Source organism: Galeopterus variegatus, unplaced genomic scaffold, assembly GCF_000696425.1.
Source record: "Galeopterus variegatus unplaced genomic scaffold, G_variegatus-3.0.2 Scaffold3504, whole genome shotgun sequence".
Classification (NCBI taxonomy): Eukaryota; Metazoa; Chordata; class Mammalia; order Dermoptera; family Cynocephalidae; genus Galeopterus; species Galeopterus variegatus.
The window spans coordinates 27,268-41,172 of NW_007729615.1; the positions used below are offsets into that span (position 1 = coordinate 27,268).

Genomic DNA, 13,905 nt, shown 5'->3' on the forward strand with positions numbered 1-13,905 from the left:
AGAAGGCCTGGGGTCTAATTTGATTCTACAGTGAACTGGCTGAGTGATCTTGGTCATGCCATTTAATCTCTATGAGCCTTGGTTTCCTCGTTTGTTAAAGAAAAAAGATAATCTACAAAATTCTGTGAGTTTTCTGCAACTTAACTGTAAAAATACAGCAAATAGCTCATTTCCTCAGTTGTAAAATGGAATTAATCAAACCTGCAGAGTTGTGCTACAGATTAAAAATACCCTGTGTATAGAAAGGGACAAATTGTAACTTTACCATGGAGAAACCTAATGGACACCACTTTAGCCAAATAACCAAGTTTGATATCACCTGGAATAAAACATATCAATATCTTGTACACCCAAATATGATTTCAGAAGGCCGTGTCATATTTTTTATATTCTTCACCCAAATTCATAACCTCAATCTAATATGAAAAACATCAGATAAACCCAAGTTGAGGGACATTCTACAAAAATCCTGACCAGTACCCTTCAAAAGTGCCGGAGTCATGAGAGACAAAGACTATGGAATGCTCAGAGATTGGAGGACACTAAGGAGTTCTATCCTTGCAACTCTTTTGGAAGGCTAAAATTATTTTAAAATAAAAATTTTTTTAAAGCACTCTATGTGAAGTGGCTTACTTATAGTAGGCACTTAGTGAATGGTAGGTGTTATAATTTAAGCAAATACATTACATCCAATAGTGCTGAATCAAAGAAATATTTTTTGGTGGAAAAGAGTGATACAGAGCCATTGGTTGGCATTGTTGTACAACACAAACCATTCCAGCCACAGATACTGCATGATCTTGGTTGAACAATGTTGTAAAAACTACTTCTTTATCCTTGAAGAAGCTTCCGGAAATTAAAATGTACAGCTGTTTATATGCTTATCATCTACCCTTCGTTCATGGGTTCAGATTAGATTTCTCCCTGATAGCATGAGTTTCCACAGCTGTGCTGCTGAATAAATCTTGAGCTTGGACTTGCTAATCTAAGAGGACATTTTATGCACAATACTTGATAAAGCAAAATGAATAGCACCTAGCCCTCTGTGTCCTGTTCCCACCCAGCTCTGACAAGAGGCTCATTTCTATCATGCAGTCATCTTAATTACTAACAGATAGAGCTACTTAGACAGCTGAGGAAAGAAAGCTCAGCAGGTGTGTGCCCCAGTGACAGCTCCTCCCCCAGGGGCAAATCAGCCAAAGAACTTTGATTACATTGACAAAGTCGTGAGTGTAAGAATTTCTCTTCACAAAGGGAAATTTCATTTAATAGATACATAACACCTACTTACTAAGGGCCCCAGACCCACCTTCACAGTCTTGTGGGCAAACAGGAAGTTAAATAAGCAGAAACAATAAAATGTGGGTCAGTACTGTGAATTTCAGGGTGATATAGGGCACTGGGCTAGGACCCAAACTTATGATGGTGGGGAAGGAAACTTCACCCTTTCTGTCTGTGCCATTGGTGAGTTTGAGGGTGGAAGTCAATCTTTTCAGAGGCTCTTTTAGTACAGGTAGATGAGCAAGCCTCGGAGTGGAGATGATGTATACCACGTGAGCCTGGGCAGATTGCACTTACCCCCTGTGCTGTACACATGGAAGATGTTCAGTAAATGCTCAGAGTGAATGTTGATTCATATTAGTGAGTGAATGTATCATTCAACTTGATCTAACCCCAAAGTAACATTAAATGCAGGTCTTCTCCAACAGCAATACTATTTATTGAGTTCTTAAAACAATCCTGCCATGGGCCGGCCCGGTGGCGCACTGCTACAGTGCGCTGCTTGGGAGCGCAGCAGCACTCCCACCGAGGGTTCGGATCCCACATACAGACCGGTTCCCGCTCACTGGCTGAGCGAGGTGCGGACGCAACACCGAGGGTTGCGATCCCGTTGCCGGTCCCGGTCCGGTACGGGCGCGACACTGAGGGTTGCGATCCGTTGCCGGACACCAAAAAAGGAAAAAAAAAAAAAAAAAAAAAAAAACCTGCCCCTTTTTTAAGGGCGTTACCTAAATTAACTTGCTTAATCCTTACAGCAACCTAATAACAGAATGACTATCATTGTAGCCATGTTTTAGGTGAGAAAACTGAGACACAGGAAGAAAGGAAAAGGTAACTCACCTTAAGTTACACAGGCACAGCCAGTAAGTGGCCAACCCAGATTTTGAATCTAGACAGTCTCCAGATATTGCTGTCCTCTATTCTGCCTTTCCAAGAGTAGTAAAGATCCTTGGACATTTTCTTGGAGGGACAGAAGGATAGGCTGCTGGTCTCTACAAGCCCAGACATAGGGTTCCTCAAAGCTGCAAACCCAGGAATCATGAGCCTGTAGTTCTTCCTATTTCAGCTCTCACTTCCCACTTTCTCCTATGGCCTCTAACCTTGGAGTGGTAAGACTGGTCACATGGGAACAGGGATGGCTGCAGTGTGCAACAAACCTCTGCTCTGCCGGACTTGGGATGTACCATCTCCTCACAGCCCGGGAAGCAGCTACCATGGGAGGGACAAAGTGGAGGCCAGGCAAGGAATTCCTTCCCCAGAGCCACTTATACTCTCATCTAAGAGCCCTGAAACCAACTCCTTAGGTATGACATCCCAAGACTTGACAGCCAACCTGGTTCAGTATCCAATTCGATCTTCTATCTCAGATGCCTAACATGGCATGGCTGAATAGTCCTATCTACTCAGGTGCCCTTTTTGTAGCAGATTTGGCCCCAGTGTTTATTTTGGTGGTGGGGAGAGACAAGAGATGGCTAGGTCAAGTGGGCGAGAAGAAACAGGGATTTTCCAACTGAGGACTCTGCCGAATGGCATTTTTCCACCCAGACACTTACGCTGAATGCTAGCACCAGAACATTCTAGAAGAGATGCTGAATCCAATATTGAATAACGTTCTGATATCCTAGAGTTTGAGAAAGTCAAAAACCATGTTCTCTAAAATGTACAGAATATTCCTCTAGAATTCAGTATCACATTTGCCCTAGCTAGCTTTTTTCAATATTGTTTTCCATTAATTTAGTGGCCAATAGTTTGATATTCTGTATAAATGCTTATTCAATAATGCATCAGCAGCTCTTTGCTAATTTTCAGTGTTCAACTTACTCACGTATTCCCCTTTCATTTCCTGACAACACCAGCACTTCATGGCAACACGGAAATATCCCTAGCCAGGTCCTCCTCCGTCTACCACGCAGTCCAGCCACACGCTAGCCTCTCTCTTGCTCTCATACTCACGATCTTTCTTCATGTCTATTTTTAGTTTTCCTGGCTCAAGTTTCTTCAGGCCACTGAACACAACCCTCACTCTCTGTCTCTCCCTCTGGCATGCATGCCGCTGGTAGGAGCCCCCACACGCTAGCCTCTCTCTTGCTCTCATACTCACGATCTTTCTTCATGTCTATTTTTAGTTTTCCTGGCTCAAGTTTCTTCAGGCCACTGAAACACAACCCTCACTCTCTGTCTCTCCCTCTGGCATGCATGCCGCTGGTAGGAGCCCCCACATAAAAATTGCTTCAGAAATCTGTTAGTACTTCTTTCTCAAGAAAACTTATGGCTCCTGGACCACAGCTGTTTGTAAGATGGACATAAGCTGGACAACCTTCAGTGGGCTTTAAACTTTGAATTGGATGTGGACATTTTTCTCTCGGATGACAGAATCACTCCAACTTCCCCTTTGCGATTGCTTCCTTTTCTTCAAGGTAGTTGTATCTTGTTTTCTTTGAAAATCTTTTCCTTCCAAAGTTGCCTGCCATGCCAACAGTCATCAGTGCATCTGTGGCTTCACGAACAGGGGCTGAGCCCAGGTCGCCAGGGCCAGTTCCCTGCACAGCCCAAGGCAAGACCACCGAAGGTGGGGGTGGAAACTCAAGTGGCTTCTATTCAGCAATCATCAGCCGCAATTTTCCTATTATTGGAGTGAAAGAGAAGACTTTTGAGCAGCTTCATAAGAAATGTCTGGAAAAGAAAGTTCTTTATCTGGATCCTGAGTTCCCACCGGATGAGACCTCTCTCTTTTACAGCCAGAAGTTCCCCATCCAGTTTGTCTGGAAGAGACCTCCGGTGAGTAGCTTACTGATTGCTGGTTGGGTTTTTTCCCTCAGAGAAGTCCTCCCACTCAGCACCTCCCCGCAGCTCAGTGTGCACATGGGCTCTGGGAGAAGGATCCTGGCAGCAGCTGCGCTGAGCTGTCCTCAAGTGTGAAGTAGGCAGGAGAGAGACAAGTCTCAGATTTCTCCAAATCTCAGCAAAACCAACATCGAGAGCAGCGGAGGCAGGGCTGATTCTCATTCTCTCACTCTCTCTTGCTTTCTCTCTCTGAAAAAGAAAAAAAAGAAGCTTTGCTTTTTATAAAAGTGAATTGAAACTCAGTTAATTCATCCTATAAAAATATGTATTTCCAGAACAAATTCCAGACAGTCCAGATCTACCCTCTCTGTTTAAATATCTTGCATCTTTGTAAGATTCCTTCAATTTCTTGGACTAAGATCATAATGTCATTCTTGGTTTGCTAGTGGCTGTGTCTTTCTGAAAAACAGAAGCCCTAGAAAGAGGAGAGTGGCAGGCAAAGATACTTTTTCATGCATAAAATGTGAGGAGTAGAGGGAAAGACCTAGCAACTGTTTTTGTCCATATACCTGTCCTCGCAAATGAAGAAATCAAGGCACACCAGAGTGAAATGTATCCAGAGAGCGCATGATGATAAAGCCTGGATTAAAACTTCTCCTTTAGGAACTCTTCCAGCATCTGGGTTTGACTTATAGTGATCCACCAGAAGGAAAATCATATTCTCTTGGCTCCCTTCTCTGACCATGCCTCTAGTATGACTCTAGTTCTTAATTCAAGAAACATTTATTGAACATCTACTAGGGCAAGACACTGGGCAAGCAAGTGGGGAGACGACATTTGGAGTCTGCAGTCCTGAGGGGAAGAGGGGCGTTGAACGAGAGTGACAAGTGTCAGGAGACAATGTTCAGGGTGCTATGGGATCATATGGCGAGGAGAGCTAACCTAGTCCACAGAGAAAAACCCTCCCTGAGGAAACACTGTTGAGCTGAGATTCCGTGCTCTTCATTAGCCGTGTTCTCCTTATCACAGCCCTGTGTGTTCCACAAGGGCTTCTTTCCTCTCCTGATGGCTGTATAGTAAGGCACATGACTGTCCTGGAGGGCCAACAGTTTAGGAGATAACGCTGCAAAAAGCTTCATTCTCCAACCCAGTAGCTGCCCTGCGGCCAGAGTACTTGGTCATGTTACACCCCTGCTGAAATATCTTTATTGACACCATTCTGTCCACCTCTACCTTCAGGATAAGTTCAAACCCCTTAGCTGGGATATAGGCCCTTTTCAGCTAGCCCCTGCCTACCTGTCCAGTCTCATCTTCACCCTCTTTTCCCTAAACCCCAACACACCTGCAGAGGTAGACATATAGCTGCTCTGTTGTCCTGTGTTCTCACACCCCGAGTCCTTTGCTCATGCGGTCCATCTGCTTGGAATGCCCTTCTTGTTTTTGTCCAGTTTGCTCCTCCTCACGCTCTCTTCTAAACTCTGCTCAAGTGTCACTTCCTTCCAGCTTTCTCATGTGTGTCCCCCTCTCGCTGAGAGCTGAGACCATTCCTGTTCATGGCCCCCCCTTACCTAGCAGAGGCCAGGCCCACAGTAGGTACTCAGCTGATGCTGGTGGACGAAAACCCACATCTGTGGGCATTGACCACCAAGACATAGGAGAGCCCTGCATTCCAAGGCAGGGAGTTCCCAAGAGCCTTCCTCTTCTAATGCTACTGCACAGAGGGGGAAAAACAAAACCTTCAAATACTGTTTTTAGTAAAATCATTGGTGGACTTGAGTCTTAAAAGCTCAACTTACAAATTAGTAAAAAATCTTTAAAGAGCTTATTATGCTTCAGGCACTAAATTGGTCCTGAAATTTTTACTGTCAGTGCTGGTGTGAGAAATGAGGGGCACCAGAAGAACTGTTTATTTCAAATTGTGCTCCTCTCACCACCATCACAAACAATAAGGATCCTGAATTTTCTACTGTTTGAATCATTGAAGGATCAGATAGCAAAGACCACTCTTGTTTAAAACGCCCACATGTTCCCCTGGGATTAAGAACAGAAAACACTGCCTATTGGGTTTATTAGCATAAAACAGAATGTAGAATTAGAGATGGTCAGAGTTGGAATGGATCTTAGAGATGAGGCTCAGCTCACTCACTTTACGGGAGAAGTGATTAAGTCTAAAAGGGCAAATGACTTATCTACAATCATACAAGTTGATTAAAATTGAAAAACTGAAATGACTCCAGAACTTTCCAAAATGTAAAGCACTTCTTGGAGGCAGCAGTTTTCCATGAACTTCCTTAGACATAGTGGCCTTTGCCAGGCCCGAGCAGTGTGAAAAGGAGAATACGTCCTTTGAGGAAAAGCACCAAGCAAGTGAACCAAGGCTATCCTTGCTTTTACTATCTAAGACACAGAATCATTAAAAATAAAATCTAAATTTTTCTTCAACATCAAGTATTATTTATTACAATCATATGATGATGATGTGATCATGATAAAGGGAGAAGTACTCACGACCAACTACAATTCTAGTCAAAATAACATGCTGCACATTCAGCCTTTCACTTAAAAAAAAAAAAAGACCTGAGCCACCTGTCCCCAGCACACCTATAATCTCTTCTCACGTGCTTACCAGTCCACCTCACTGCTTTTCCTCCTCTATTAGGAAGCGTCATGCATTGAGACTCCAGGTCAAACGATCTGCTTCCTCTAGCCTTTCTTTAGATGATCTGTTTCTAGGATCAGAAAGCACACAAACCATACAGTACTTCGCAATTGTTAACTCAAGTTTTCTTGATGACAGACCCCTGGGCAGAAAAGAATGGCTTCTAGAACAGGGCTCTGGGAGACTATTGCCCAATACACTGGAGATGGGTGCGGGGAGGTGGGAGTGGAGGGAACATGTGTTTCATTCCATGTAGTGGGAACTTCAGTCACACAATACTCTTGGCCTCTCTCCTCCCTTTAGTGGAATTGTAAAGAGAACTTGACCTGCAAATCCCAGCCCTTGTCTTCCTTCTTTGTCTTGGGAGCAAGTTGCCTGCAAGAAGTTTGACTTCTGCTCTTTGCTCCTCCTTGCAGCAAGTCTCTCAGAGGCAGGCCCCCATGGGGAGTCACGCAGCGGTCCTATGCCACCCAGGACTACATGGTTAGTAGTAAAGATAACAGCTAATCTTGATTGAGAACTCACCATGTGCCAGAAACTATTCTAAGTGTTTCTCATATATTAACTCATTTAATCTTTGCAACAACCCTATGGGTAAGTACTGTTATTGACCCACTTTGCAAAGGAAGAAACTGAGTTTCTGAGGGGTAAATAACTTGCTCCTGATCTCTCAATTAGTAAAGGATAGAGCTGGGATTTACACTGAGGCAATCTGGCTCTAGCCCTAACTCTCAACAATGAAATCTACCTAATTCTGTGATTTAGGTGTCAGTATCAGATTTATTAACAATAAATGTGGCAATAAATTTTGACCTCCCACCTGCTCTACACTTTTGTCGTATTCCTTCATTGGTTCAAAATTCAGGCATGAATATAGGTGTCATCTATTGGGCCTCCTCAAGCCACAACTGGCATCTGGTGATGCCTCAGAATTTAGCCCCTGGAAGCAGCAGCCTCTGTGGGTTGGAGATAGAATGGCACAGTGGCTAAGAGCCTGGCTCTGGGCCAAACCATCCACATTCAAGTCCTGGCTCTGCTACTTATCACTTGGGTAATCTTGGGCACATACTTACCTTCTCTTTGCCACATGTTCCTCATCTGAAAAATGGAGGATAACCATAATAAAAGAACCCATCTCATGATTAAATGAGGATTAAATGAGTTAATGTATATTAAAGGTTTAAAGGGTGCCCAGCACATGGGTGAGTGCTCAGTAAACATGGACCACTCTATTACCTTCTACATCCAGTTGTACAGTCTCTTAAAAGAGGCAACATTATAAACATTTTCCAGCTTAATTGTGTTTATGACCAGTCAAAATATTAACCATAGCAGTGTATTTGAGTACTTCATGCCTGATCTAAATGAATCTGTTGAACTGGACATGAGGACGTGTGTGTCAACACTTCCCTCATGGGCAGGGGACTGCTTGTCCTTTTGGGACATGGGGGACTGGAAAGTCATCTACATCAAATATACAATGTGTGTTCGATTGTGAAAATGTTGGTTTATCATAGAGCCAGGAAGGTGACCACACAAAGTGGAATCACACTTGGCTGGGAAACTTGGCAACTTGCTCAGTAACGGGTTGTAAAGACTGAGATCAACAGGGTGTGCAAATGCTTCCATTTTCCCAGCTGCATTTGCTTCATTCATGCCAGGTTAAGAGTTTCTCATGCTATTTCTCTCTGCTCTTCTGAAATCACTCCCAAAATCAGGAGCAACTTAGATCCCTGTTGCTTTTGGAGGGTTGAGAAATGAGAGGCCAGCTGCAGGGCATTGCCATGAAATGGGCGTCTGGTCCTCTCCTGGCCCTTGGTAACACAGGATCCCGAAATCGCTCCACGGTGACCCAGGGGCCTTTCCCATGTGACTCACAGTTCTGCCATCCCCATCGTACTCCTCTTTCTAAACTATTTCTTTCTTGCATCTGCTTATCAGCATAGATCCAACCATACCAGCTGGTTTTTGCTGCTTTCTGTGTGACCTGGTCTCTTGCCCCTTCCCAAGATCCTCGCTCTCCAGGCAGAACCTACTTCTCCTTTGTCCCAAGGCTGATACGCCAGTGAAAAAAATCATTACATTCTTCAGATTAGGTCTTGTTACTGCTACAGAGTTATCTTCAATTCTTTATGCAGATTTAGCCAAATGTGCTTACTCTGAATCCTTTACATAGAGGAAACTTCTGCTTCTCTCTTCAAGAAGAAAAACTGTAAGGAAGATTAGGAAGATTAGTGTCATTACAAAAAGAATACTTTTTTTTTCTGGGGGGTGGACATGATTGTTTTCTAAAGGGAAAAAAGAAAACATGTGCTGGTTTACTTACAAAAGGGAGGAGGACTAGAAGTGGAAGGAAAGTGGGTGGGGGTAACACGGGGCAGGCAGCCACCCACCCAGTGCTGTCCCTCTCCAGTGACCTGACCCCACACACATCTCTACTGACCAACTTGTGAAACGCCTGAGGCAAGTAGGTTTTTGGTCAAGGGCAGAGGTTGTATCTTAATTTACACAGGCAGGACTGCGCCAACAGCCCCGGAAGTCAGAGTGTGGAAAGCACAGGAGTGTGGAAAGAGAGACTAAGCACAAAGAAGGAAATGCCAGGAACTCACAAGCTCTGGTGGGGGGGAGGAGGCTCTGCACTCTCAGAGGCTATGATGTGGGGGTTCAAGACACGTTTACCTAAATCTCCAAGAAAGCCAAGGCCCCAGCTAACTCCTGGGAAGCGTTCTGTTTCAGAGGAGCTGACGCTTGCTTTATGATTTTCATCTAACCTTCAAGTTTAAGTAATCACCATAAGAACTTTCATAAGGGTACTATATACCCCAAAACATCAGGAATATAATATAAAAAACTCCTTACAGATCATAGGACTGAAAATGTTTGGGAACTACTTCTTTCAGTCATTCCCAGTGGATGGCTTTCCTTCCTGAGGTGAAGGTTTGGAAGGGAAAGGATGTCCCCATCTCCTTCAATAACCTACAGCTGATAACTTTCACAGTCTGAAAGTTCATCCTTATTTCCAATCAGAACTCTTCCAGGTGCAAGCATAGCACATTATCTCTGGCTCTGACCCAGAAGATAGTGAAATAACTGATTCCTCTACATTGTAATCATCTCTATTCTTGAATCATGTCATCTTTCTTTTAGTCACTTCAGATCAAATAGTCACAAAAATCTTCTAACTTTATCTCCTAGGTATGGTTTTTCCAACACTGGGAATGTTAGTTCTATGATCCATATATAGTCAATCCTTTTCATTGGCAGATTCTGTATTCGTAAATTTGCCTACTCACTAAAATTTATTTGTAACTCCAAAATCAATAGTTGAGGTACTTTTGGGGTCATTTGTGGACATGCACAAAGCCGTGAGAAATCTGAGTTGCCCCACACTCGCATTTCCAGCTGGGGCTGGACAAGACAATACTCTGCCTTCTCTTCCAGCTCTCACGCTCTAAACAAGTGTCCCTTCCATGGTCTCTTTAGTGCTGTATTTTTTTCCTCATTTTTGTGCTTTCTGTTGATGATTTTACTGTTTAAAATGGCCTCCACATGTAGTGTTGAAGTGCTGTCTAGTGTTCTAGGAGACTGTGATGTGCCTTACGAAGAAAATACATGTGTTAGATAAGCTTCGTTCAGGGATGAGTTATGATGCTGTTGGCTGTGAGTTCAATATTAATGAATCAACAATATATATTAATAAGATATCTTTAAATAGAAACACACATAAAATAAGATTATGTAATGATTGGTTGATGAAAATGTTGTCACCAGAGACTCAAGAACCTAACCCTGTATTTCCACTAGAAGCAATCATTCAGTATTCACTAATTCATTGTTCACAGTGACTTTATAGAACATAACTACCCCAAATAATGAAAATCAACTGTACCTTATGTTCTCTGTATTCTTAAGTACTACAGCTTGAAGGAATACTCTATTATGAGTGTGATCGGTGGGAAGTATTGCAAGATGTTTTAATCCGTTGCAGTCATTCTTCTTTTTGATGTTCAAATTATCCCATCTTCGGACAGTAGGAGCCCCTACACACTACCTGCATCATTTGACATTACCTCAATAATCCTTGATAGCTTCCTTGTTTTCTGGCCACAACAAAATGTCCCATGCTCATTGTATACATATCCTCAGACCTAGAATGAATCATTCCTTCAAGAAACTTGGCTCCTTCTGGTATGAAATGGAGTTAAAGGGGATAAAATTTAGAGGACAGTTGGCCATCAACTTCCTAGGAGCTTGGCCATCACATCATCACTCCTAAATTGGAAGCTTTCTGCCAACACCATAAGGTCTCTTTCTCCAAAGACCTTTTCCCATTGCTCATCATCTCTAAAATTAACACTGCATGCTGTGTATCTTCCCAGCCAGGGGTCACTTGACCTGTCTTACTCAATTCTGAAAAGAAGAAATCCTAGGTTGGAACAAAATAAAAGTTACTGTATACTAGTGTGAAATGAGAGGGAGGGAGCTGAGCTACAGAAAAATCTAGGCAGTGTGCAGGCAGCCCTCTGTTCCTAAGGCCTAGAGCACAGTCACTGTGTAGATTCTTCTCCCAGGGAAATTATTTCTCTCTCCAATGAAGCTGGCTTGGCCAGAGGTCTGCTCATGATCTGCTTTGGAGTGTCACCTTCTGTCACATCATTTAGACAGAAGTAGCATCACTAGGCTAGCCACAAAGAGGAAACACTGTGGCATTGTGCAGAGTAGTTAAGATAGCTAGATTTAGAACCAAACAGACCTGGTCTGAACCCTGGCTCTGTGACTAGCGAGTCACATAAACTTTTTAAGTTTTACTTTTCTCTTCTATAATGGAGATAAGGATATTCTCATCATATAGCTGTTCTGAAGTGACATCCAACTCCTAGTAGGTGCTCAAGGTAAGGTGGCAATTACTACTAGCATAGGCAGCAAAGGGCAGGAGCATAACACAGTGATGAAGGCATAGGCCTTGAAGTTGGACAGACTCAATTCAATTCCCAGCTACCCCACTTAACAGTGTGATCTCAGTCAAGTTATTTACCATTCCTACATCTTAGTTTCCTCATCTGCAAACAGAAAATGAAAATTTCTCCTTTCATAGAGTTGTCATAATGATTAAATGAGATACTGCATATGGCATGCTTAGCACAATGAGTTAATAAGTAGTGATGATGATAATTGAAAGGCAAAATGAGGTCCCCAATTGAGAGCTAGCCCTCATTCTACTCAGCAGAGAATCATAACAGTGCCATCCCAGGAGTGCGGGCACATAAGTTTTAGTGAAAATGACAACTCTACAAATAATTTTTAGGACTGCTTCCTATCATATTCCATAAGACAGCAGCTCCGCTTGAGGGTCATTATGGGGACAGAGCTTTAGACATCATGGTGAACAAGCTGAAATGACTCTGCAGTATAATGCTGAAAATGGGAAGCACAGAAACAGAAATGTCCAAGAAATTTGTGAAAAAATGCATTTCCCTGATTATGAATACACCAGAGCATCTTTTTGTACATCCATATATTTCTTGATCATTTGTTACTTCACTGTTTATGAAACACATTAATGTCTTTTGCTCATTTTTCTTTTGAGCTGTATTTTTCAATTTGAATCATAGACATTCTTTATATATCCTGAATACTAATCCTTTATTGGTTAGATGTATTACAAATGTCTTCTCCCACTTTGTGACTTGCATTTTTGCTCTAAGGGATTTTTTTAAATTAAAAAGTTTATTAATTGATTAAAGGTTCTAAATTAATTCTTAATTCATTGATTTTTTTTCCCTTATGGTTAATACCTTTTGTGTTCTATTAAGAAAGTTTTTTCTAAACCAAGATCATTCTTCTTTATTTTCATTTAAAAGCTTTATTTTTCTGCCTTTATATTTGTCAGAAATTAATTTTAGCACTTAAAGTTATTTTATACTTTTATAAAAATTATTTTTTATAAAAATTATTTTTGTATATAAGACAGAGATCACATTTTGGTTTTTTCCATATGGAATTCAAAAGCCTCAACACAACTTGTTAAAAAGACCATCCTTTTCCATTGTTCTGCAATGCCACTTTTTAAATAAATCAAGTGTCTATATATGTGTGGGTCAATTTTTGTGCTCTTTATCCTGTTCCAATGGTTTACTTGTCTGTCTTTGTGCCAGTACCACACCATCTGCCAATAAGTCTTGACATCCAATAGAGAAAGTCCTCCCAACTTGTTTTTCTTCTTCAATATTGTTTTAGCCATGTCTGGCTCCTTTCCATTTAAATTTTAGAATCATGTTGGCAAATTAGCTCAGTTGGTTAGAGCATGGTGTTATAACACCAGGGTCAAGGGTTCAGATCCCCTTACCAGCCAGCCTCCAAAATTATATGTATATATCTATATATACATATGTAGATATATTTCTATATAGAGAGATATTCCTTTGTGACATTTCTTTGTAAAGTCTAAAATAAATTTTAGAATCAGGGTGTTGAGTTCCACAAAAAATCCTGCTGGGATTTTTATTGGTGTTGTATTGAATCAATATGAGAAGAATGCACATCGTGACAATATTGAATCTTCCTATCCATGAGGAAGGGATGTCTGTCTCTCTATTTAAATAGGTCTTCTTTGGTGTCTTTTGATCAAGTTTTTATAATTTTCTCCATAAACATCTTGCACGTCTTTTGCCAGATTTATTCCTAGGCATATTTTTGTCGTTACTTTTGTAAGTGATATCTTTCTTAAAATGGTACTCAATTTCTCAGGTATAAACATGCACTTGACTCATATGCAGTACATTTGCAAAACTCTTAGTAATTCTAATAATTTGATTGTAGATCCCAAGTTCTTTGTCTGTAGACTCTATGCTTCTATGTAGATGGTTAGATCATTTGCAAACAATGACAATGCTGCCAAGTACCTTATGCACAACTGTATGCAGCAGCCTACTTCTTGTTTTATTGAACTGGCTAAACCCTCCAGCATAACGTTAGTAGTAAAGGAGATAAAAGGCAAGCATTCTTGTCTGGCTCCCAGTTTTAAAGGGAATTTTCTTAATGTTTTGCTATTAAATAGATATGCCATAGATTTATTTGTAGACATCAATTATCATTAAGAAGGTTCCCTTCTATTCCTGCTTTGCTAAGAGTTTCTTTTTTTTTTTTTCCTTTTTGTCTTTTTTCGTGACCGGCAACGGATC

At 41.6% G+C, this 13,905-nt stretch overlaps 1 protein-coding gene across 3 annotated transcripts in view; it reads left to right on the forward strand.

The window, feature by feature from the left end:
* The first annotated feature begins 3,469 nt into the window (after positions 1 to 3,469).
* The window catches only part of CAPN3 (calpain 3, (p94)), a 60,933-nt gene continuing 50,497 nt past the window's right edge, over positions 3,470 to 13,905 (forward strand). For 2 of the 3 annotated variants that reach the window (XM_008585231.1, XM_008585234.1), the window contains exon 1: positions 3,470 to 4,059. In XM_008585231.1, coding sequence (XP_008583453.1) covers positions 3,751 to 4,059 — 309 coding nt within the window. In that variant the 5' untranslated portion in view covers positions 3,470 to 3,750. The remainder of the gene's footprint in view (positions 4,060 to 13,905) is intronic. The other variant, XM_008585232.1, reaches the window with a different exon arrangement.